The following is a 24,741-nucleotide window of genomic DNA, read 5'->3' on the forward strand; positions in this document are numbered from 1 at the left end:
CAAAGCAGCGGGTCCCACTTTCACAACAGAACTGGCGGGACCCACCACTTGCACAACAGAATCTGCTGCAGCATAAGCACCCCATTGGATTCTGCCCTCAGGTTTTCTTAACAATCTCAATGGAAATTAATATCAGCTGTGCAAGAACTGAGCTGCTAGATCAAACAAGAATTCCTTGCAAGAGGTTACCCCTGAGATAATTAATGCAAGAAAGCTAAGCTTTGTCCCACAATGGGGTCTCCGTGACTAGACAGCTCTGTAATGGGTGGGTTAAATGGAGTTGCCACAGCCCCACAGGGGTTGTGACTCTTTCCCATTGTAAATGTATGAGATTTAGCCTAAATGAAATTTAGCCCTGTATGCCTTCATTGCAAATGCACAGAAGGCGTGAGCTACAGCGGTCCTGGAACCGGCAGCATTGCATTTCTGGACTGCGCATGTTGAACATTTCACTGTAAAGGAGGATGTAATTTTGTTGACTTTTATTTGTTAGCAGAAAAGCCAAAAGGGGAAGGTGGCAAGAGGAAAAAATTACGATCTTGGCACGGCAAGAGCCTTATCCACCAGTGGCTGCAGAGTCTCACTGCAGGCTACAAATCTATTTGGCACAGCCTGATGGTGACAACAGTTTCAGGTATCTGAAAGGCAGCCTTTGAAGAACATTGGGACTGGCAATGAAAATGTCCATAGAAAAAGAGAGCAGATGGGAAATCTGTACAATTTCACCCGGAAGGGCAGATGCTCACCATAGTAACTGAGAGTCTTCCTAGTGAGTATCTACTTCCTAATGCCTTTAGACATTATACACAGTTGCATGTTTCTTTCTTTCAATGGTTCCTCCCCTCCTTCCCCCACTGTCCTTTTTTTTTTTTTGGTAACTGAAAAGCAGATTTAGAGCACAATCCTATGTATGTTTAGAAGGAAAAAAGTCCTACAATTCCCAACATTCCCCAGCCAGCTATGCTATGCTGGCTGGGGAATGCTGGGAGTTGTAGGACATTTTTCTGTCTAAACATGCACAGGATTGCACCCTTAGAGTCTCTGATAAGGGGTGGAAGAGCAGTGGGGGAGGTGCAGCTTAACCCTTTCCCATCCCGCCACTTTGCTGCTCAAAATCATCCTGCCTGGGCTATTTCTCTCTTTGCAGGGAAAACAACATGGCTCTATATCTTTTCTTCTGCTAGTGGGAAAGCAAATAGGATTTGGGGCAAATGGCAGGAATGAGTTAAACAGCTCCTCCGCTTCACTGCCCTTCTCTTGATTGGACAAAGGGATTTAGGACTTGCCCATCCAGAGAGCCATTTCCTTGAGGGGTCTAGACTAAAGCACTCAGACATGATAGTCTGGGTCGTCATTTCTTTTGTACAAATAGTGAAGTACCTGGAAAAAGTGGCAACACCGTGGCAAAAAGGAGAAGTAAGGCTCAAAATACACATCATAACAGCAGGCCAATGTCTTTAAACTTGGGTCTGCCCTGAGAACATATTAAGCTGTGTCTGTGTGTGTGTGAATGTAAAGTGCCAAGGGGTAGAGAGGAGTGTGTGTGTATGGCTCGCAATTCCTCCCCTATCCTTCACTCACACACCCACAATCCATCCGCCAAAGTCCTCGTCTCCCTCCCAAGTTCTGATACCAGAACTGAACTTGGCTGGGAGAAAAACATTGGGGGATGTGGGGGGGGGGAGCTGTGGAGGGGAAAATTGCAGCTGTGTGGGGGGATGTTTCTGTATGCATACTTCTTTGGGCTTAAGTTGCACTCCACTCCTACCTTAGGCATGATTGGGGCAGACACAGACCTGCACTGGCATGTGATTTTTGGGCCTAAAGCCTATTGTTCTGGGGCAGGGGTAGGTAACCTGATGCTCTCTGGATGTTTTAGACCACAACTCCCACGATCCTTGACCACTGGCCATGCTTGCTGTGTCTTATGAGAGTTGTAGTCCGAAATCATTGAAGGACATCGGGCTGTCTACCCCTGGTCTAGGGGCATCATACTCAATTTGTGTGAGAGGTCCTGAGTTCAAATCAGATTAAGTCTGTGCATCTGGGCAACGGGAGATGTACTTTTAAAACACAATATGGAAGATAGTTGTTTCAGTGGCTGTTAGCTATAAGTCCTAAAAAATATACCCTCCAACATTTTACAGACAAAGATGCCCCCCGGTTTGTGAGTAGGTGGGGCTAAGAGAAAGGTTCAACAACCCAGCAGCTCAGCCTGGTGAATCATGAGAATGGTCAGATTCTTTACACACATGGGCACACAGGCATTTGCAATATATGCAGGCCCCACTAGCCTAGGAAGAATTGTTACAAAGGTATAACCTCGCACTCTGAAATCTTTTGCCGATTCCTTATCGCTGCCAGCATGCTGTTAGCATTAAACACAAGTGCACCACTAATATTGAGCAAGGGATACCCTGAGGCTTTGCTGTCCCTGTCAAAGAAGTAGATTTTGCTGAATGGCAAAAGAGCACTAAGGCCTTAGAAATCAAAACAGCCTGAGTATCTGCAACCGTTCTCTCTGTATCCATTATCTCCATTTCTGTGTCTATATATGGCAAAGGAATGCACTCTTCGCAGACTCAGAAAACTCGAAGCCCCAGGGCAACACCAGAGGGGATTGCAGACAACATAGATGAAGGAACACTTGCTGAGCAGCTTTCAAGCATTTTGAAGGCATCATACCAGAGAGAAGATTTAAAGGGAATTTCGAAAAACTGTTGAACTGTCTACCTGATACTATTTTCATTAGTTCCTAGCTTTAGTTCTTAGTCCATTTCTTCCCAGCTTAGCATGAGCCAAGTTTAATGTTTTAGATCCAAACCATTTTGCCAGCCATCAAACTGCAAAAGCCAACCCCTCCCTTATATGGCGAAAAGGGCTCCCTTTGTTTCCATGATTTCTTTATTCTCTAACCTCTCTGTAAACAGGCTCTCTCTGCACCCAATATGGAAATGACAGCTTTACCTTCCATTCAGAGCAAAATGGAGAAATATCCACCAAATCTGCACATAACCTCTAAATCAGTGTTAGTGAGCAAACCAGGTTGGTTCAGGTTGTGAACCACAGCTGCAGAAAAAGGGGCTTTAGCATAAAACATCACAATCACAACATGACAGCATTTGGAACGGACTCATACACACATATTTGTGTAATAGATCCAGGTTTTAATTATGCAGCCTCCAGATGTAAGGATCACAGCTGAGTTGGCTCGAGGTTTATATGGCTCCCAGTGGCAATACTATTGGTTCTATTTACATTTAACTACCCCAGCAAGGAACCAGGGAGAGAAAGCCAGACGGCATTGCCTGGAAGAAGACAACAAGAACCACATCCATCCATGGAAAGGTGCCACGAAGCCATTGTCATGAGTCTATGGGTCTTCTTATTACAATGCTAGGAGCTAAGAAAATGCAAAAGTCAATGCCCACCTTGCCCACAAATGCCACCAGATGTGCATTGGCTGGAGTCTCATCGGAGCTGAGCCAAAATTCAGAGTTATCATCCGAAGCTACCGAAAACTGGAAGTCCCCTACAAGACAAAGAAAACAACTGAGCTTTGAGAGGGACAGTAGTGCCACGTAAGAACAGGAGGGCAGACTGAGAGTGGAAAGTGTTTCCTATGCTGGTGGGGTGAGGCATGTGAGTTAGGCTGCCTTGGATGCATCTTTGCAAGTCACTGTGTCTAGTGTCCTTACGTGCAGTGGGTCTCAGAGTATCTGGAGTGATACTTGGTTATTTAAAAAAAAAACTGAGGGGAAGAGATTGTGTTTTCTCATATCATCACTCTAAACAGGGACAGCCAGCTGGAGGCTTTCTGAAGGCATAAAGCCTCCTGACTTAGGGAGGACAGTAAGGAGCAACTTGTGCTATACAGTAAATCCTGGCAGAGACTGGCTCCCTCTGCAGCTGCCCAGTATCTCCCATTGTGAGAGATGAGGGGGAACCATATGGGGACAGAGATATCCCTGCCTGAAGGGAGTAAGAGGGACCCCACAATCTTTGGAGGCAGAGTTAGGGGGTGGTAATTCTACTCACCATCTTTGAAAGGATGAATGTATCCAAATATGCGTAGCCCATAATTCTTCCACTTGGGTGACACGGCCAACTTCTTCACTGTTGTGCGGGTCTAAGGACCAGAAAAGAAGGGAAAGAGTATTTGCGTGTAACACTCCACAATGCAGATGTTGGGCAAACGCTGCCCAAATATTTTGTGCACATGCTTGCACACTGGAAAGCAGAGAATATTTTATCTACACCAAGCCTCCTCTTCAAATTCCCCCTCCTGCTCAGTGTATCTTTCAGGCGTGCATTCAAAGGTTACATGTATAGCATGACCCTTCAGCAGAGAGATCACCGGAAAAGTAAGGTACCATTAAAGGTGTACTTTGAAGCCGTGCTGACATGGGAGTAAGTTCCAATATCAGCTTCTGATTTTGTGAGAGCTCCCAGATGTAGTCTGTCTGAATCCACTGGGTTTCATAGATATGATAATAGGTATGGGATACCATACCGGGAGAGAGCGCAGGACAGGAAGGCCTGGCGTGCTATGGTCCATGGGGTCACGAAGAGTCGGACACGACTGAACGACTGAACAACAAATGGGATACCATACCAGTATGCTGCAATCAGTGGAAGGAATTCCACTTGTCAATTTAATTAGCAAATTGCAAATTCAGTGCAATAGTTGCTAAAAATATTTACTGCACAGAGAAATAAACAGAAACCGCCTTCCTGGAATTTATGCAGGAAATGGCATGTTCATCTTGCAGAACAGTTTGTACTCACATGAGGATAGAGGGGGAAATGCAGATTCTGCCTTAGATGTCCCACGGCTCCTCCACACCAGTCTTCAAATACGTGCAGGTTTGCTTTCCCTTTGTACTGCAGAACAAAATGGCAGCATTCAGGCTACATGTAAGCTCTCTGGTCATTCTTTAGTGTGCCTATATATACACAGGCACATACAAGGGTGTCTAAAGATGTGGGTATGTCTTCCACACTTTACATGTTTATTTTATTTATTTACTCAATTCCTATATTGCCCAGTAGTGGAAGCTCTCTGGGTGGTTCACACAATGAAGGTTAAAACCATAATACACATAAATATAATAAAAAATATAAGGTCTAAAACAGCCCACAGAATAAAACCACAGTAAAACCAGCAGAAGAGGACAGCAGCAGTGCATGGATCTAAAAAAGCACAAATATGTTTTCAAACTCAAAGACTAAAAAGCCTGGGATAATAAGAAGGTATTCAACAGGTATCAAAAAGACCATTATGTAGGCACCAAGTGAGCCTCTCTGGAGAAGGCATTCCACTTACCTGGGTGCCACCATGGAAAAGGCCCTCTCTCTAGTTGCCATCTGTCTCACTTCATACAGTGGCGACACTGGAGAAGGGCCTCAGAAGATAACCTTAGGGTCTGGGTATGTGCATACGGGAGGGGATGCTCCTTCAGGTAACTTGATCTCAAGCCATTTAGGTTAATACCAGCAATCTGAATTAGGCTTGGAAACGTACTGGAAGCCAGTGCAGGTCACAAAGGACTGGCATAATATGAGCATATCACCCAGTCCCAGATAACAGCCTTGCTACCCTGTTTTGGATAAGCTGAAGTTCCTACCAGAGTGTAGATGACCGTAGCAAGGCTCTCGCTGTCCAAATAGGGGTGCGGTTGGTGCTCTAAGCCATGGAGGCCACTTGTGCCTCCAGGAACAATGCTGGATCCAAGAGCACTCCCAAACGAAGAGCCTGATCCTTAGGGGGAGTGCAGCTCCCTCCAGATCAGGCTGAGCACCAGCCAGCCAGGCAGAGAAATGCACTGGTGGGGAAAAAGCATTATTTCTTTGCTACACCATCACTGCCACAGCATAGGCTTGATAACGAGCTCTAGTCTGTGTTCAGCCAGACTTGGCACGAGTCTTCCTCCACCATCTCCCTTCTTGCTTTGTTGGCCTCTTGCCTCAGGAGTATACCAAGGAACTGCCCAGGCTCTGCATAGAGGGAGAGGGCACTTTGGTGCAATAGGGTTAACTGCCTGGGTCATGTTCGTATCCCACAGAGTGCCCGGGGCATCAACAGTCATACCAGACAAAACTCCCCCAGAGCCCTCTGAAATCCTTAGGAATCCATTTGCCTCCGCAGGTAGACCATTTTCACAGGTTCTCCACGCTTGCAGAGGGAGAAGGACAATGAAAGTCTGAAGCTCACTAGGAAGTGATCTGACCTTGACAAGGGAATAGATGTTAAATGCCCCCCTGCCTGTGCTTTCAGATCACGAGTGGGCAGGGTTCTCCTCACCCAGGCAGCTCCCCCTTCCAGCTGAATTGTGGCAGTTTGCCACAGGGAATTTCAGTGGCACAGTGATGTACCCGCAGCAAAGGACTTAATTTATATAAAAATATATTTTTACCCCATGTCATGCCCAAGAGGGGCAGGGTGGTATATTTATACCACAGTAAAGAGCATCCTTGTGAAAGTATAAATCTTTCACTACAGCCTATCCTAAAGATATGTTTATTTCTTCATCCAGGTTTTCATCTAGTTCTTCTTCTCCATTACTAGCTCTCCAGTATTACTGTGTGTGTATACATACACAATATTTTAAAATATTGTGTGTACATACACACACAACATAAAATAACACAACTGAAAAACAACACTAACAAAAACATAATTGTAAATGAAAATAAAATATTTTTGTAACTGATTCAGATATTTGTAATCCATATTAGGAATACAGAGGACACTCAATACATAATAAACAACAGATCTCCGTGCTTCAAGCAGTGGAAGGCACCATGCAACAGAATCCTGTCATAATATTAACTGGCAGATTAACACATTCACACACTTTTCTAGGGGAACTATATGATCGCCCTGAGGGGGGGCTGAGGGACCATGAGATGCTGTGGACTTCTGTCTCTGCCTGCAGGGGTGGAGCTTTCTGCTGCTGTGGCCGCTGTTGCCAGTGGTGATCTTCTGGTAGGGAGTCAAAATGGGGCAGTTTCGGGTAGTGTCAGGGGCAGCAGGGTCCTAGGCCCCATCGATCCCCTGACAGCTGCTCCCCTATGCCAATCTAAAAGCTGGAGTAATAAATTTGCTCCCACTGGAGGCAATGGTGAGAGGGCTTGGGGGAAGAAAAGAAAATGGCCACTCTCCCTTCTGTCCTGGCTGGTGCAAGCTGACAAGACTTATTCATTTATTTTATTTATTTGTGATATTTACATACTGCTATAATAAAATCCCTAAGCAAGTTCACATATGAATATGAAAATCACATTTAAAATACATTATTAAAAATACAACATTAAAAACACATGCACACACACAAATATATTACAAGGAGCAGTACGAAGGAGCAGCATGATTAATTTAATTACAACCTGGGGGAAGCCCGGGTGAACAAGGGCATTTTTAGGAGGAGTTTGAAGGATGCCACATTTTCTGCCTCCCGAACTGCATGGGGGAGGGTTTTCCAAAAACTGGGTGCCATTACTGAGAAGGCCTGCCATCAAGACATTGCGTGGCAGAATTCAGTTAATTTCAGAATGACCAGGAAGATTTAGGAAGTGGCAATTCCTCTGCTACAAACTCCTGTGACCCATCCAACCTTAGAATTGCTCTATGAACCTTTCTTTTTCTGAGTTTGGATGATGCCTTCCAGTGTTTTGCAAATACCAGTCTCAGTGCAGTTAATATATACCTGTTTAACATGGCTGAAGAGGCACACTGTGTATTCTGGTACTAACTGTATTTCAGATTTCTCATTGATAACTCTTGCCACCATTTCTCAAAAACACATGGCCCCACTCTGAGTGCAAGCTATTGGGTTCTCATCTAGTTTTTCTTCCCTATAACTAGCTCTCCAGTGATAGCTGGCATTGAGTGTCATTTTGGGGGCACATCCTGTATTGTGTACACGCCTATGATGTAATCAGCACAACAGAAGCTGGGTCAAGGATGATATTTGGTCACATGGATCAATGCCAAGTCCTTAACTGCTGCAAAATGTTAGGTAGATGTTTCCTGGCAAGGCATAATCTGATTTAAAAATCAGAAAGGAAGGCTTCCTTCCCCACATGGCTCTTAACTGCTCACAGCCAGCACTTCAGCTGGCACTTGGGATTGTCATGGTCTCCTTCTATAAATAACAGTCACACACTGACAGTAGCTGTGCTTTGTCAACAATTGTGCCAATACTGGTACTAAGCTTAGCTGATAATCATGCCACACCATCTATGTCGATCAGGGCTCCTAAGGATGAATAGTGACTAGTCCACACCACTTTACTATGAAAATAAGCCTGCCCAGTTTCAGCTATGTCTAATCCACAAATATGTCCAGTGAATGCTGTCCATCCCCCAAACTGCCCCTACCAAAAATACCATTCCATTCGAAATAGCAGGCCTGATGTGGGTGACCTGTCTGTCCAGTTAAGTGGTATTTAACTAGTTCTGGTGGGGGCTGCACTCCCCCTAAAGGAGCAGGTTTGTAGTCTGGGATGCTCTTAGCTCCATGATTGCCACTAAAGGCAAAGGTGGCCTCAGTGGCTCAGAGCATTTTTTTATCAACTTAGGCCGATATACCAACTATGACCCTGTCTGGACAGAAATAATCTTGCAACAGTTATTCACGCTCTGGTAACCTCTCATTTGGATCACTGCAATGCTTTATATGTGGGGCTGCCTTTGAAAGTAGTCCAGAAACTTCAGTTAGGCCAAAATAGGGCTAGACCTAACTGGGGCTGGCTGATGTGATCATATTTATGCCAGTACTTCTCCATCTGCACTGGCTGCCAGTCTGTTTCTGGGCTAAATTCAAAGTGCTGGTTTTGACCTTTAAAGCCCTAAATGGCTTGGGCCCAGGTTACCCGAAGGAATGTCTCTCCCCACATGTACTTTAAGATCATTGTCTGAGTCCCTCATATAGGTGTCCCTGCCAAATGAGGTGGGTGGCCACAAAAAGAGGGTCTTTTCAATGGTGGCACCATGTTTGTGGAATAGTCTCCCTAGAAAAACTCACCTGATGCCTACTTTTTGGTGCCAGGTGAAGACGTTTTTATTCTCCCATACATTTGAAGAACTATTTTTAGTGCTTTCAGTACTTTATTCAACTGCTGGCTTTAATTTGATTTTGTATGCTGGACTGGTTTTATCTTTTGCTGCTTTTAATAAATCTTGATTTTATTGTGTTGTTTTTTATTTTCTGCATTAATGTTTGTATTTTTAATGTATTGCATACCACCTACAGAACTTTGGTTATTGGGATGTTTACAAGTACAATAAATAATTAAGTAAATATTGCCATATCAAACCAGAAACCATTATACTACAACCATACGTTGGTTTTATAACTGTTTAATTCTTATTGCAATTCTCAAAGACCTATGGGAATTGTAGTTTTGTTCAGATGCAGACAATATGCTGCTAGAGAATCCTAGCCCACACACAGATCTATAATTTCTGAGTTCCTTGGGGGGAAGCTGTGGCACTTTAATTGGTTTAGGTTTGTAGTGAATATATGTCCCAATTCTAGCAGGCTGCTTTTTTCTGCCAAAACCATGTCTCATTATTTTTTAATTTCTTTCTCATTTTTTCAACCCTCTGAAGTTTGTTCTATTGGTCAAGCACAATCACCTAATTAATTGACCATATACCCAATATACGTATTCTTTCATTGTTACTATTGGCTACCCTTTCTGCAGCATGAAACAAAACATGGGATTGGTTCACATAACATGGTTCACATGGAGGTATACTTGCACTACATTAGCAAGACTGCTGCAGTTTTGAATGGAAAGGTTTCCATCTTTGATGCCAAACCTGCACCAGGTCAAGGGGTTGTACTTTCTAGACTAAGTTGGTTTGAGACAACACTGTGCTTTGCCTCTGATCAAGCTATTGTATTCTGCGCTTCTCTTTGCACATTTGCAGTCCTCACGTGAAACGTACAATGCAGGAATAGTTAAGGAGATACAATGAATGATAACTGGCAGGCTGGGGCATTTATTCAGGAGCAGGTCTTCTACTGGGTAGTTGCTCCAGTCTGCTTCTCGAAACTGTAGGCTGGGCCCTTAGTTACAATTAAATGTGCTTGTGGGCAGGCCAGCTTGCCTATGGAAACACAAAGCTGGAGCACATATTTGTGAGTTCATGTGCCCCTCATAGTGCATCAAAGAGAACTCTAGTACAAAATAATACTTTGTGACATGCTGGCTTTGTAAAGACAAGGGGAATCTGACATAGGGACTCGGCTACTGAGGTGATACACCTTGTGAACTAGAACTCCACCATGGGCAGCCACATATGCATGTACCAGCGTCACATGAGCAAGAAATGTTGACATCAGAAATGGCCATTTGTTATTCTGAGTATGTTCCAAACCATCTAGTCCACTGGTGGTGGAACAGATAAGGTACACTTTTGGTATGGCCTATGGCACAGCACCATCTGCAGGCATCAATATCCCAGCTCATGCTACTTAGGCATCCATTTACAGAAGGTGGAAAGAAGGCAGACATCCAAGCTAGAGACTCAGAGCAAGCTTGCTGGGAGTTGCAGGCCTTTTTTTCTGTCTAAACATGCATAGGATTTCCCTCTTAACTTGTGACCATATGAACTGAGGTTCCCCGTATTGGCCCTCTTGTTCTATCACTTTTAAATTTAAAATTTCTAAGCCACCCATTTGCCCATAACGACTCCTCAAGACAACTTACACCAGTAAAGCATACAAAACCTCCCCAAGGAGTGGTTCAGCAGTTAAAACATCTAAAAACCCAACTAAAAAATATCATCCAGTGTCTCATAGATAACAGCAGCATCATAAAATTATTTATAAAACCGAATAATCAAATTAAATGAGTCAACTGCTCCAAATGCCTTGGGTAGCATAGAAAGTTCTGGAGCAGCTTTTTAAAAATCATAGTGAACTGTTCAGCTTCTTCTGGAGGAGAAGAAGGATTGGTGCCAACTCAGAGAAGGTCCTGCTTCTTATGGTAACCAGTTTTACCTCTAAAGGCAAAGGTGGCAAAGCAGGGCCTCCAAGATGATTGCTGTGAATGTGGAGGGTTATACAAGAGAAGAGTTTCTTTAAGTATCCCACATCCAGTCTGTGTATAGAGATGGATCTAGTGGGAGAGCAGAGCCAGCCCTACCATAAGGTAGGGTGAAACAATAGCCTTAGGCAGCAGATGCTAGGAGGCAGACAGTGGCCGTGAAGCATTGGCGGAGAGAGCTGTGTGCGCCCCATGGCCTTCATTGTGCCTCCTAAGCTAGCCTACTTCTTTCAGGTGCAGTAGAGGACACTGTCCTGTCACCAGGGTTGACGTAAGATTCAATTGTCAGTCCAGTCATCTTTGGTGTATGGAATGGGGGTGGGGTGGGGGAGAGACACCCTCTTGTCCTTTGCTGCCTGAGGCAGCAAAATGTCTTGTGCTAGCCTTGTAGGAGAGTCCTTTTCCTGCTTTCCTCCATACTCCTGGCACAGAACGAGCTGCTGTGCCACCCATGTCTCCCCTCCACTGCACGGGATGGCTAACACTTTATTCCAAAAATTCCGGCACCGTATGCCGAGTGTCAAACCCAGGTACCACTACAGTTATGGAAGCGGGGGGGGGGGGTCATTAAGGGAGTAAGATGTGAGCCATCCTATAGTGGTTCCTGAATCTGCATCCTTCTGGGATGCTGACAAGGACCTCCCCTCTCAATCTTCCTCTTGTAATCACAACACGGTTCCCATCCAAACAGTGATTAATGGCCTGGCCTGCTTCCCAGATTCAGGTCTGTGGAATACAACTCGGCACATCTTGGCTGCCACTCTCTAGGCATTATTGTGACGCTTAGAACAGTGGCTGGATCATCAGCTGGTGCAGATATGTTGCTTCGGTAAGTCAATGGTGCTTAACTAATCCACAGGAGCTGAGGATCTGGGAACAAAAGAAGCTGCTGGGAAGGATATCAAGGTGAGGACCACCCCACCCCCTCTCACAAAGCTATCATGTAGCCCCATCAGTATGCATTGCGCCAGGCTGTAGTAAAGGACATTCCCCACAGGCACCAGGGAAACTACCCCTCTTTGGGAACGGGAGCTAAATGTTCTAGGACCGATTCTTCAATAGGTGTTATGTGCATCAGGCTTGTTACTTTCCACAAAGCCACTGTGGGATGCTGACAAGCCTCCCGTGAAACCTCACAGATAATGAGACCTAAGCACTTGACAAATCAATGAACAAAGCCTATTATGCACTGCAGCATGTCCCAGACTTCTTCTGCCCAGTTGCTGATGCTGCTTACTGATCTGTAGGATTTGCTCATTTGTGATGCAACTCCCAGGTCTGGCTCTGTGATCAAACTACTTCCTTCTCCCTTGAGCATCACTCAGCACCACCCCTCCCACTCTCCCAGCCATCTGAATGCATTCTGCTCACAACCTTGCTTCTCCGCCACAACACTAGTTCTCCAGGGGCTTCCCCGTGCCTGTCATGGTCGCAGCCCAAATGCTGGCTGAATAATGCATGAGTTCATTAAGCAAGCAAGTGCCTGGGCACAGGCATCCAGCTATCTGGGGTGCAATCCTAGGCTTTACCCCCAAACTGAGTACAATAAAACTCTGCTGGGGAATCAGTGGGAAGTGGGCTGGACCAAAGATGACGGAGTAGGATGGATTAAATGGTAATTGATCTCTGATCTGCCTGGATACCTGGGCAAATTGTGGGTTTCTGAAAAGTCCTCTATATCAAGAACGAAGACCTGCATCCAACCATTATGAGAATGAAGTTCAGGAAGGAGTCAAATACTGTCTGTGAGAGGGGAACTGCTTATTAAAGTTCCATCAGATCATAAGATATGAGTGGACCCAGTGGATCATTCAGTCACATCTCCTGTCCTTAAACTGGATCTCCTCTGTTTAAAACAACAGTGGGCAACATGTGGACTGAGGGCTGCACATGTCCCCACCCATTTCAGGGATATATTTTTTTAATGGCATCTCTAGTGGCGAAGAAGTGCCAAAACTGTCAAATGTAGCTTGCAAACAAGCTAATTTTGATCCTTTTGCCAGTCTGTAGCCACTTCGAACACCATCTTTTTATTTTTTTGCAGCCGTGGGGAGGGTGTTGGGGTTCTGGCCCACAGCAGCAGGGGCCAAAAATGGCCCGCAGACCTTCCACAGTTGCCCACCCAGTTTAAAGCATCCTTGGTAGGTGTGCTGTTTTGCGGGGGTGGGCAAAGCAGAATTGAAGTCAAAGGACAAAATCAGTTGTGTTTGGTGAAAATACCACTGAAATGAATGGGAATGGTGAAAGAGGTCTGTATTTTTCTTACACAGCTCTCATTCATTGCACTGCAACTTAAAAAAGACTGCCAAGTACAGCCTTCCCCAATCTGGTGTTCAACAGATGGTTTGAACTACAACTCCCAGGATTCCTTGCCACTGGCCATGCTGGCTAGGGCTGACGGAAGTTGGAGTCCAAAACATCTGGAGGGCACCAGGTTGGGGGTGGGGGCTGGCCCACTGAATTGTGTCTAAAATGCTCAGTGATTTCACCTTTGTGTAAAACCAGTAAGTGAACAGCTAGTCTTTGAACAGCTTTCCAAATGCTCTCCCTGGAACTCACCACCTGCAGATTATCTTCCTTCCTTGCAGATGTGGCTTGTCCAGCTTACCTGTTCGGTCCATGGCAAAACATGTCTGGTTATGTTTGGTTTTGGGGGTCTTCCAGCTTGGTCAAGGCCACGTCTTTTTGCAAACCACCCATCAACCTCTTGCTCCTCTACCTGTAAGAAGAAGAAACAACCACAAATGAAGTACTAATAAGTGGGATACAGTATATCTCATTAAGGTGCAAGGTGAGAGAGCAATACAGAAAGTACCAATGTCATTGCTATTATTAGCCTTTGCCAGAACAACATGCTCTCCACTTGACAGGATCAATTATCTACTGCAGTAAATTGCTGGGTGTTCGCTGAAGTCATCCCAACACCCAATATATCACTTCATGTATTGATGTCAAATAGAACACGTCCCCCGGTCCAGGGTAGAACACTGCAATTACATAAAATTATCCCAGCCCAGTATGTTGGGGCAGGAAGGGCTGGGGGATTTTATATCTAAACAAAGATGAGGAGAATACAATTACCAAATGGCCATATAATCAGAACACTATTAAGACCAGCACAGGTTCTGCTACACCAAGGTACTTTACCACATATGAGATGAGATGATGAGCAAAATACAACAAATTGGAGATTATACTGGTCAATATGATAAGCAGTGTTTTAAATTCCCTTTTTCCTCCCATGATATAATAGGAGAGTATAATGATGTGCACCAAGGGCATTGTGTGTTTGTGTGTGTATTTCATTGCTTCCAAGGATTATGTTTGGGGGAGCGGAGGCAGTGGGGTCTTACGACCATCCTACATATTACTGAGGAAAAGGTGGAGAAAAAATGGATAGGTGGAGAAAGGTTGAGCACCTCACTCCCCCACTGCTTTCCCACCCCCAATTGCCCCTCCCCGAAGCAGTTTCCCCTATTAATAAGGGGAGGGGAGATAGGTGTCAGGAGCACCCTAGCTGCCTCTTGCAGTCCCCACCAATAGCCAACTCAGGACACAGACGATGAGGATTCTTTCCAAGGCTTTATGCCTTTATTACTTTATGACTCTTACAGATACTAATCACTAGCGACAAAGCAAGGAACAGCACTGGGGAAAGATAGCAGAGTAGCCTATGCTCCAGGTAAGGCAGTTGGTCCCCGTTTGAAGGAGAACCGCGGGAAGACTCTGAACTTATGGGCTATGGAGAGATCCTCCCTCTTTCCCTTGGGTCCTCGGGACGCGACCGTTGTTTGAGCGCCAAACGAGCAGAACGCCTCCTCTCGGCGCCCTCCATCTGTTGTTGTTCCCTGCATCTGCACCGAGCGTCCAGCAAGCCCCCCTCCAGCGCTCTCTCACTGCCAGGGTCACTATCTATCCCAGGAATGATGGCAGGGGGAATCTCTGCCAGCTTCTGTGCCTGTGAGGGATGAGCTGGCTCCTCTTCCACGGATTGCTGTTCCTCTTCAGAATCAGAACTGCTCTGGGGCTCTGTGGGCTCAATTTCCACCCTGACATCATCCCCACTCCCATGAGGCCTCCCCTCCTGCTCCTCCCCTGGGGCCCTGGGTTTGTGGGGGTACAGCTGGTGGAAACACCTCAGCAGCAACGGAGCATGCACATTTTCTGCAGGTTCCCAGGATCGCTCATCTGGCCCATACCCCTTCCAGTCCACCAGATATTGCAGGCGGCCGCGAGAAAGGCGGGAGTCCAGAATCTCCGTGACCTCAAACTCCTCCTCCCCCTCCACCAGCACTGGCGGCAGGGGGGAGCCAGCCAAGCAATGAGGGACGCCAGAAACCAGGGGGGACAGCAAGGACCGATGAAAAACAGGATGGATCTTCATGGAGGGGGGGAGAACCAGGCGAAAAGCAACAGGGTTAATTTGGGCCGTAATCTGGAAAGGCCCCGTGCGGCAAGGCGCGAGCTTCTTTGCAGGCGAGTGAGAGGGGAGGTATTGGGTGGACAATCAAACCCAGTCCCCCAGTTGCAGAGACAGACCCGACTGACGCCGCCAGTCCGCAGAGGCCTTGTAGGCTGTCTTGGCTTGCTCGAGGGAGTCCTGTAAGAGGTGGTGTACCGCTCGCAACTCTTCTAAAAACTCATGGGCCGCCGGCACCAAAGAGGGAGCTAAGGTGGATGGGAAAGCCTTGGGGTGGTAACCAAAATTGGCAAAAAATGGAGTTTGGCAGGTGGAAGCATGGCAGGCATTGTTATAAGCAAATTCTGTGAGAGGCAGCAAGGAAAACCAGTCATCTTGCTGGTAATGGACATAACAGTGCAAATATTGCTCCAGAGTTGCATTGGTGTGCTCGGTCTGACTGTCCGTCTGTGGATGGTGGGCAGAGGACAGACGGGGTGTCACATGGAGAAGCCCAAGTAGCTCCCTCCAGAAACAGGCAGTGAATTGGGCCCCCCTATCCAAAATGAGACCCTCGGGCCATCCGTGGAGCCAGAAAACTTGCACCAAAAAAAGCTCCGCCATCTCCCTGGCTGTGGGCAACCCAGAGCAAGGGATGAAATGGGCCATCTTAGAAAACAAATCCACCACCACCAGAATAGTGGTCTTACCATGTGAGCGAGGCAAATCAGTGATGAAGTCAAGGGAGAGCTGTTTCCAAGGTCCTGAGGGGGTAGGCAGGGAGTGAAGCAAGTCTGTGGGCTTGCCTGAGGGCGCCTTCGCCCACTGGCAGGTTGGGCAGGAGGCGACATAGGTCTTGACGTCCTGACACACATGAGGCCACCAAAAATCCCGCGTCACTCCGTGCAGGGTCTTGGCAAAGCCAAAATGCCCAGCGGTGGGGGAATCGTGGCACTGACGGAGGACCTTCTCGCCGAGGGGTCTAGAAGGCACACAGACCTGACCGGAATGGAAAAGCAGGCCACCTCGCAAAGAGAAGGGGGTAGACTGGGGGGGGCAGAGGCTAGCCCCAATTCCTTCACTTTTGTGCAGACAAAGACATCCTGAGCCTGTTCAGAGTGAAGGAGCTCCTCCCAAGAGTGAAGTACCGCAGCTGCCGCCAGGCTCTGGGGGGGAAGAATCAGAGGGGGGGGGATTTCTCTCATCCCCTGACTGGAGGTCAGGCTTATGAGAAAGAGCATCTGCTTGTAGGTTGTTGGAGGCTTTCACATGGCAAATCTTAAGGTGAAACCGGGGGGAAAAAAGCGACCACCTAATCTGCCGCTGGTTTAGGGCATGGGCTGTCTGAAGATGTTCCAGGTTGTGATGGCTGGTTCTAACTTCAACTGGGTGCTGTGCCCCCTCCAGAAGATGACGCCAGGTCTCCAAAGCGGACTTGATGGCCAACAGTTCCTTCTCCCTGATGGTATAATTCCTCTCAGACATGTTCAACTTCCTGGAGTGGTAGGTGCAGGGTTGCAACCCGCCGCCCGCCTGATCTTGCTGAAAAAGCACCGCCCCCACCACAAAGTCAGAGGCATCAGTTTGCACTACAAAAGGCTTCCTTGGGTCGGGATGTACCAGGATCGGCTCAGAACTAAAAAGCTTCTTAAGTTCCTTGAAAGCCTGTTGGGTAGATGCCGTCCAATGAAAAGGAGATTTCCTGCCCTTAAGGAGGTCCATGAGAGGAGATGTCAGCCAAGCAAAGCTGGGCAGGAACTTTCTGTAAACATTTGCAAAACCCAGAAAACATTGCAAGTCCTTCTTGGTGGATGGAGCCTGCCAGGAGAGGACAGCCTGGACCTTTGCAGGATCCATCCTGATACTGTCAGCTGAGATAATGTAGCCGAGATAGTCCAAAGAGGTTAGGTCAAACGCACATTTCTCCAGCTTGGCATAAAGATGGTGCTCGCGGAGGTGCTGGAGGACGGCAGAGACATGGTGCTGATGGGCGTGGGGGTCCTCAGAAAATATAAGTAAATCATTGAGATAAACAATGAGGAAAGTGTCCAAATAGTTCTGGAAAATGGCATTCATAAAACGCAAAAACGTGGGGGGGGGCACAGGCGAGCCCAAAGGGCATCACTAGGTATTCATACGCTCCGTACCGGGTGCCGAAACAGGTCTTCCACTCATCCCCTTCCCGGATGAGAATCAGATTGTAGGCGCCACGCAGGTCCAACTTTGTGAAAATCTTGGCTCGCCCCAGGCGCTCCAGCATCTTCGGTATGAGGGGGAGGGGATACTTGTCGGGGATCGAGACTGAATTCAACTCTCGGAAGTCATGCACCAGGTGGAGTTCTCCCCATTTTTTGTGCACAAACATGGTAGGTGCGCAGGCGGGGGAGGAGGAGGGGCGAGTGAAGCCATGGCTGAGGTTTGTGTCCAAAAACTCCTGCAGAGCAAAAAGTTCCGGCTTGGATATCAAATACAGCCGGCCGGCGGGGATGGTCGCCCCAGGAATGAGGTTAATGGCGCAGTCAAAAGGGTGGTGAGGGGGGAGCTGGTCGGCCTCTTTCTTGTCGAAAACATCCCAAAAAGCCGCATACTTCTCTGGGAGGATCATGGTAGCTGAAGAACTACCAGAAGCAGACAAGGACGGGGAGGAAAGGGTTAAGGCCTGCGCTGGGACTGACACCTTGGTTGGGAGGCAATGCTCCTGGCAGTAGGGAGACGAGACCTCCACTTGCTGAAGCCCCCAAGAAATCTGAGGATTATGCTTAGAGAGCCAGGAAACACCCAGCACGATTGGGTATTGGGGAACCTTGGCCAAATGAAACTGAATCTACTCAATGTGGGACTGGGCGCGCAGAGTGAGTGGAGCTGTAATCCGGGTCACCGCGCCCGAAGAAAGAGCACACCTATCGATGGTCTCCACTGCCAAGGGGGCAGGAAGAGGCTGGGTAGGAATCTTGTGGAGGTGAGTGAACGTTTCATCCATGAAACTGGTCGTAGCCCCAGAGTCCACTAAAGCTAGGGCTTCCACCCCACCCCACTGGGAGGAGCGGAGGTGAACATGCAATAGCAGATGGGAGGGTGGGGGGGTTGCGGAAGGCACCCACCTGGTGGGGAACTGACCCCCACACTGGAGACCCCCAGCAGGCTTGGGGAGCAGTCTAGTCAGGCCTGGGGGTGAGGAGGAGGAGGAGGAAGGAGAGGAGGAAGAGACAGTGGGGCTGCGGGTCTGGCGCGGCAGGTTTTGGCGAAATGTCCCAGTGAACATTTTCTGCACTGACAGCATCGGTGCTCCACGTGCCGCCGCTCTGGTTCCTCCAGTGGCAGCGGGGCTCGGGTAGCTCCCAGCTGAATCGAGGTCTCCTCCGCCCCCACCACAGGGGTGGGGGAGGGGGAGGGGGCAGGAAACGTGGGGGAATTGGAGGGGGAAATCTCGGCCCCCGGCACCCCGCCGGGTCTGCCGGTGCCCCTCCAGCCGACTATCTATCCGGAGGCAGGTCTGGATGAGGTCCTCCAAAGTAGGCAGGCTAGGCGTACGTGCCAACTCATCCAAGATCTTGTCGTTCAAACCATCCAAAAACTGAGCCACCAGCGCGGCATCATTCCACTGTAAATCCTGCATCAGCAAGCAAAAAGTTGTTGTGTAGCTGGAAACTGAGTCCTTGCCCTGCCTGAGGCGGCGAATCTCCTGAGAAGCCGTCTGCGTGCACAGGGGGTCACCGAAAAATCTGGCCATCGCTGTCATGAAACCTTGATAGTCCCCGAGCAGGGGGTCACCAAAAGATCTGGCCATCGCTGTCATGAAACCTTGATAGTCCCAAGCAGGGGGTCATTTGTGAGAAGAAGTCCTGAAGCCCATTTAGCTGCCACGCCTGAAAGTAGGTTAATGATAAAGCCCACATGAACCTGTTCTGTCAGGAAATCCTCAGGTCGAAGGCGCATGTACAGCTCTGATTGGTCACGGAAAATCTGAAAAAGTCCTTTCTCACCAGAAAACGACACTGGCAGAGCCACCGGGCACTTGCGGCAGTGGGGGGGAATTGGGGGTGGTGGGGGTTGATCCGCAGCTTGCAGAGCCTGTACAGCAGTTGTCAGTTGAGCCACTTGATCACGAAGAGGTTCTCTTGCACGAGAGCTTGCACCGCCGGGTCCATGCCACCCTCCAGAAGCAGTAGAAGCAGAGAAAAAAAAAGAGGAACGGGGACCAAGCTGACAGGAGTGCCCTAGCTGCCTCTTGCAGTCCCCCCCCCCATAGCCAACTCAGGACACAGATGACCAGGATTCTTTCCAAGGCTTTATTCCATTATGATTCTTACAGATACTAATCACTAGTGACTAAGCAAGGAACTGCACTGGGGAAAGATAGCAGAGTAGCCTAAGCTCCAGGTAAGGCAGTTGGTCCCCATTTGAAGGGGAACCGCGGGAAGACCCTGAACTTATGGGCTAGGGAGAGATCCTCCCTCTTTCCCTTGGGTCCTCGGGATGTGACCGTTGTTTGCGCGCCAAACGAGCGCTACACCTCCTTTCCGCGCCCTCCATCTGTCGTCGCTCCCTGCGTCTGTGCCGAGCGTCCAGCAAGCCCCCCTCCAGCGCTCTCTCACTGCCAGGGTCACTATCTATCCCAGGAATGCTGGCAGGGGGAATCTCTGCCAGCTGCTGTGCCTGTGAGAGATGAGCTGGCTCCTCTCCCACGGATTGCTGATCCTCCTCAGAATCAGAACTGCTCTGGGGCTCTATGGGCTCAGTTTCCACCACGACAATAGGGTATCATTACAGGTGGTGGCATGTAACATGGACTTTGGCCTTTAGAAGATGTGCTGCTCTGTGTCTAGTCTGATGATTACTATTTTGTGCAGCTAGATCTCCAGTGTGGCTTGGGCTTTTGCTTCATGTCAAGCTGTGAGCTGGCACAAGCTTTTCAGGTTCAAAGTGCAGGGACCAAGGAAGATTCTATCAGCCATTTACCACCCAACGCCAAAACAGATGGAGAGCTGTTTATAAACAAACAGTATTTGGGGAGGGATTGGCCATTGGACTGGTCCTTCTTTTCATTGTCATCTGGGAACACTAAGGATCAAGGATCACATATTGGAAATAGAGGGTATGAGACAGAGGTAATACAGAAAGAGAGCTCATGACTTTTGCCGGGATGCTTCCTCCTATCTTCACAGTTTGAATTACAGACATACATACCATGCTTTAGATGGGCTGCCGATTCTTAAAACATGTTTTCAAATGCCACCGGTATGCCTATGGGTGTATGCATTTATCCATTCATCCACTACTTTATTAATAAGAGAAAATAAATGAATGTGAAACTGCCCTAGGACTTTGGAGGGGGTTCTTGGTGACATCCCAGGGTGTTAGCAAATCTGCACTGAACAAACTCAGCTTCTGCTATGCACTTACAGAACCACCTTTTTCAGAGTTCAAGATAGAGAGGAAAACTATGGTTGGACTCAACATAGTGAGAGCATTTCCATATTGGGCTCACTACTCCAAAATTTTATGTCTGTTTTTAGCCTGTGGGTACAAGACTATGCACAAATTTGGAAGTAAACCCTATTGAAATCATTGGGATGTATTTCTGAGTAAACATGCATAAGCTTGTGTGACATGGCTGTGATCCTAAGCTTATTTATTTGAAAGTAAATTTGTGCTGGAAAAAATGGAACTTGCTTCAAATAAATACATTTAGGATTGAGCTTTAAGGCGGTTTCTTATGCAATTCCCACATTTGTCAGAGGGAATGCCTAGAACAAAAGACAGATATACATCATTGGTGGGGCTGTGGAAAATGGGAGTTGTAGTCCAATACATCTGGAGGTCACCAGGTTGGTGAAGGCTATGTTACAGACCACAGTCACTTCTGAAAATACCTTACCTTGCAAGATTTCCCCCACTATCTCAGCTGGACACTTTGTATCCTATCCTGTTTCATAATACATTGTAAATGCTTGTTTCTGAACTTCAGTGACATACAGGACTGGTTCACCTATAATGCTAACCCATGATTTGGCTTGTTGAATTCTGAGTTATCATGATGTGTGAATGCAGCCATGCTAACAAATCATCATTTGTTAGCCACAGAAGACAACAACATGGTTTGTTGTTGGGCTGCAAACTCTGGATTGTTTAAACCATGGGTTCTCGTTGTTCAAGGGTTGTTTCCCCAGACTACAGAGGAGTGGGGCAGGAGTGGTAAAAAAAAAAACGCAGCCGCTTTACATGCCAGTACTACAGTTGCGAAGAGAAAACTCTCTGGAAAAGACCCTGATGCTGGGAAAGACTGAAGGCAAAAGGAGAAGGGACAGCAGAGGATGAGATGGCTAGATAGCATCACTGATGCAATAAATATGGACTTGAGCACACTCTGAGAGAAAGCGCAGGACAGGAAGGCCTGGCATGCTATGGTCCATGGGGTCACGAAGAGTCGAACACGACTGAGCGACTGAACAACTACAGTTCCACAAAGTCATCTGCAATACAGGAAGCGGCCGAAGGAAAAGGGAAACAAATAACCCAGGGATTGACAAACAAACCACAGTTTGTTTGACTATCTGCCAGACAAGCCCTTGGTAGGGCAACAGACTGCGGGTTAAATAAACCATGGATTAGCATTATGTGCAAACCAGGCCATGGAGTCAAGTCAATTGGAAGCATGTAGAGCTAGAGCCAGAGACCCCAGGCTCAGGAGTGGGCTTCAGGACAAGAGTGAAGAGAACCTGACTTGGCAGAATAAGGCTCATCAGGGAAAACAAACAACATTCTGAATCAAGGGCCAGCACAAAGGTGCACATTTGGCATTTATGCATACAGATCAAATAAGGAGGATACACAAAAATTGCTGGAGAACATGTGTGGAAAGAATGATACAGAGTGCCCTCATGCTCTCTTGGGCCTATTTGCGTGCATACTACTGTCATTCCTAAGACTCCAGCACGGAGGAGGCCAACAGGAAATGAGTCAGGCCTGCCCAAATCAGGTTGTGCCATCCATTCCTCATTATGGAGAGACAAATTACTCAGGCGATTAGGGTACTCAAAAAAGGAAACAAAAGCCTTAGCCTGTGATAAATGACTCCTTGTCAAATTCCTCCTCTGGCAGAATTAATTCTCAGCCAGCTGCAACTAGTGAAGAGAGGAAGCCTAAACTACCTCTGGAGCTTTGAGAGCAGCAGGGTGCCACATGGCCTTCTCCCCAATGCCGGACTGCACTTGAGCGTAAACTGCACAAGGATGTTACTGGCATACAAAAAGAACAAGAGACTGGAATGAAAAAGAATCCTGCTGCAATCAGAATGCTCAGTGACTGCCGTGCAATTCATGCCAACATGTCGCATGACTTTGAGAAGGTCTGTGTCCCTCAGAAACAGCCTGTTTCCCTCACATTCCCTACATCTGAAGAATGGGGACAACATTAAGCCCCCCTCCCTTTTCTCCCTTTGAGAAAGTTGCCATACGTTGGTGGAATATCGGTATGCTGTGTCCTTTGTCCCAACCTCAAGGTCTCTCTGTACACGTCTCATCCCTGCCGTTATCTGGCAGCAAGATGGCTCCAATAGCCTCTGCTTCTCAGCATGTCTCTTGGCTGCACACTGTGAGCTTTCCCCAAAATATTGCTCTGCATCCTCCCTCTTGGTCTCAAGTGTGCGATTAAACCTCCAAAAGAGAAATCTTCACACATGCAGGCAGTAGAGATTATTATGTCATCATCCAGCCAGGGCAAGGAACAAAAAAGCCTTTGATGGCAGCCGCATCTAATACTATTATTTCTGAGCTGACTTCCACTTAGTTCAGACATCTCAGAAGCAAGCAAGAAGCCGCCTCTTATGCAGAGGCCAAAGACATTTTTCCCTGGGAACTGATATGACACAGGTCTTGGAGTGGGTGGCAATGGGGATTAATATGAAAATGTCCCATTTCATGATTTCCACTCTTGAACAGAGACAGGCCTCATTCCAATGCAACAAAACCCTCTGCTCTTTAAACAGCATTCTAACATCATTTCGCTTTGAAAGCAGGTAGCCATTCTCAGGGTAAACATGCATGGCAACTATGTACACACTCCTGAATATTTACACATTTGGGAAACCTAGACAGGGCAGAGAAGAAAAGTGGTCTGGTGTGAAAGAATGGCAGGAAGAAAAGGGCACCTCAGGGTGTTCTCTCAAGCACTGAGACTGTGGATGGCTGCGACACAATCCGCCCCCCCGACACAGCTGCAGTCACTAATGTTACACCAGCAAACTGTGACTCATGGTCCCAGCACAGGAACCCGATGAGGATTTCATAGTCATCAGTTGAAATACTTTGACAGACACTGGGATTCTCAAGAGTGACACAAATCTAGGTCTCAATGACTGTCTTAACAAGCAGTATCAGAACGTGTGATTACTGAATGCTCTTGCCACAGCTTCTCCCAGGCAACCAATGGGGAAAGCACTGGACAGTATCACTGTCTAATGGCTTTCTTGTACATGCAGGTGACAGTCAGACCATCTAGGTTCTAGTTAGTTACCACTGTTGTTGTTTTAATCTCAAAGATCTTTATTGCAGCTATACAGCAGATGTAAGGGCCATTCTTTCATCACAACCACAGACACATACCAAAGCCCTTCACAGCCCATGTTGGTCCAACTTGCCTGGTTCTAATTGTTGAGTTGGATTTTAAACAAACTCAGAATTCAACTCATTAGGCCTACAAAGGTGGATGTAACCCAAACAACTGTGGACAGGACCCAGCCCTAATTCTCAAAACAAGATTATACATTTATTATGTTATATCCTGCTTCTCCTACAATGAGCTCAAGGTGGCTACATGGTTATTTCTCCCACCCCCATTTTATCCCAACAACCCTGTGAGGTAGGCTAGGCTTACTGACTGGCCCACAGTCACCCAATGAGGTTCATAGCTGAGTGGAGAACTGAACCTCGGTCACCCCAGTCCTTGAATGCTCCTCCATATGAAAAAAAAGTCTTACACATAGAAAAGTAGCATGGCAGAGAGAAGGCTTGACCAAACCTCTTTTCCCTGCCATCTAATATTCTCTGTGAAGCAATTAAAAAAACATTCAATCCTTACAGTCTGCAGTCTTGAAGCATTCAATCCATACACTCTGCAGTCTGAACTGGTACAGCCCAGGAACAGGTAAACCACTTCATCTTGGAACTAAGTTTGAATTGGTCTGAGTTTCTCCCTCATCATATGTAGTTAGGCAAGAAAACTGAGGCTCATGCATGACTCCCATTTCAAGTGTTCAAGCATCAGCTGTTCTGCTTTCATTTC

General features: G+C 47.2%; 1 protein-coding gene across 1 annotated transcript in view; it reads right to left on the bottom strand.

Moving 5' to 3' along the window:
- Positions 1 to 24,741, bottom strand: part of B4GALNT4 (beta-1,4-N-acetyl-galactosaminyltransferase 4) — a 210,301-nt gene that overhangs the window by 51,455 nt on the left and 134,105 nt on the right. Inside the window, exons 3-6 of the mRNA XM_084828719.1 lie at positions 13,669 to 13,779; positions 4,789 to 4,884; positions 4,039 to 4,129; positions 3,432 to 3,532 (exon numbers count right to left, since the gene is read on the bottom strand). Of these exons, the coding sequence (XP_084684845.1) occupies positions 3,432 to 3,532; positions 4,039 to 4,129; positions 4,789 to 4,884; positions 13,669 to 13,779 (399 nt within the window). The remainder of the gene's footprint in view (positions 1 to 3,431; positions 3,533 to 4,038; positions 4,130 to 4,788; positions 4,885 to 13,668; positions 13,780 to 24,741) is intronic.

The sequence above is a fragment of the Heloderma suspectum genome, chromosome 1 (assembly GCF_057233095.1).
Source record: "Heloderma suspectum isolate Gila_16-S chromosome 1, 16-S_ref, whole genome shotgun sequence".
In the NCBI taxonomy this organism is placed as follows: domain Eukaryota; kingdom Metazoa; phylum Chordata; class Lepidosauria; order Squamata; family Helodermatidae; genus Heloderma; species Heloderma suspectum.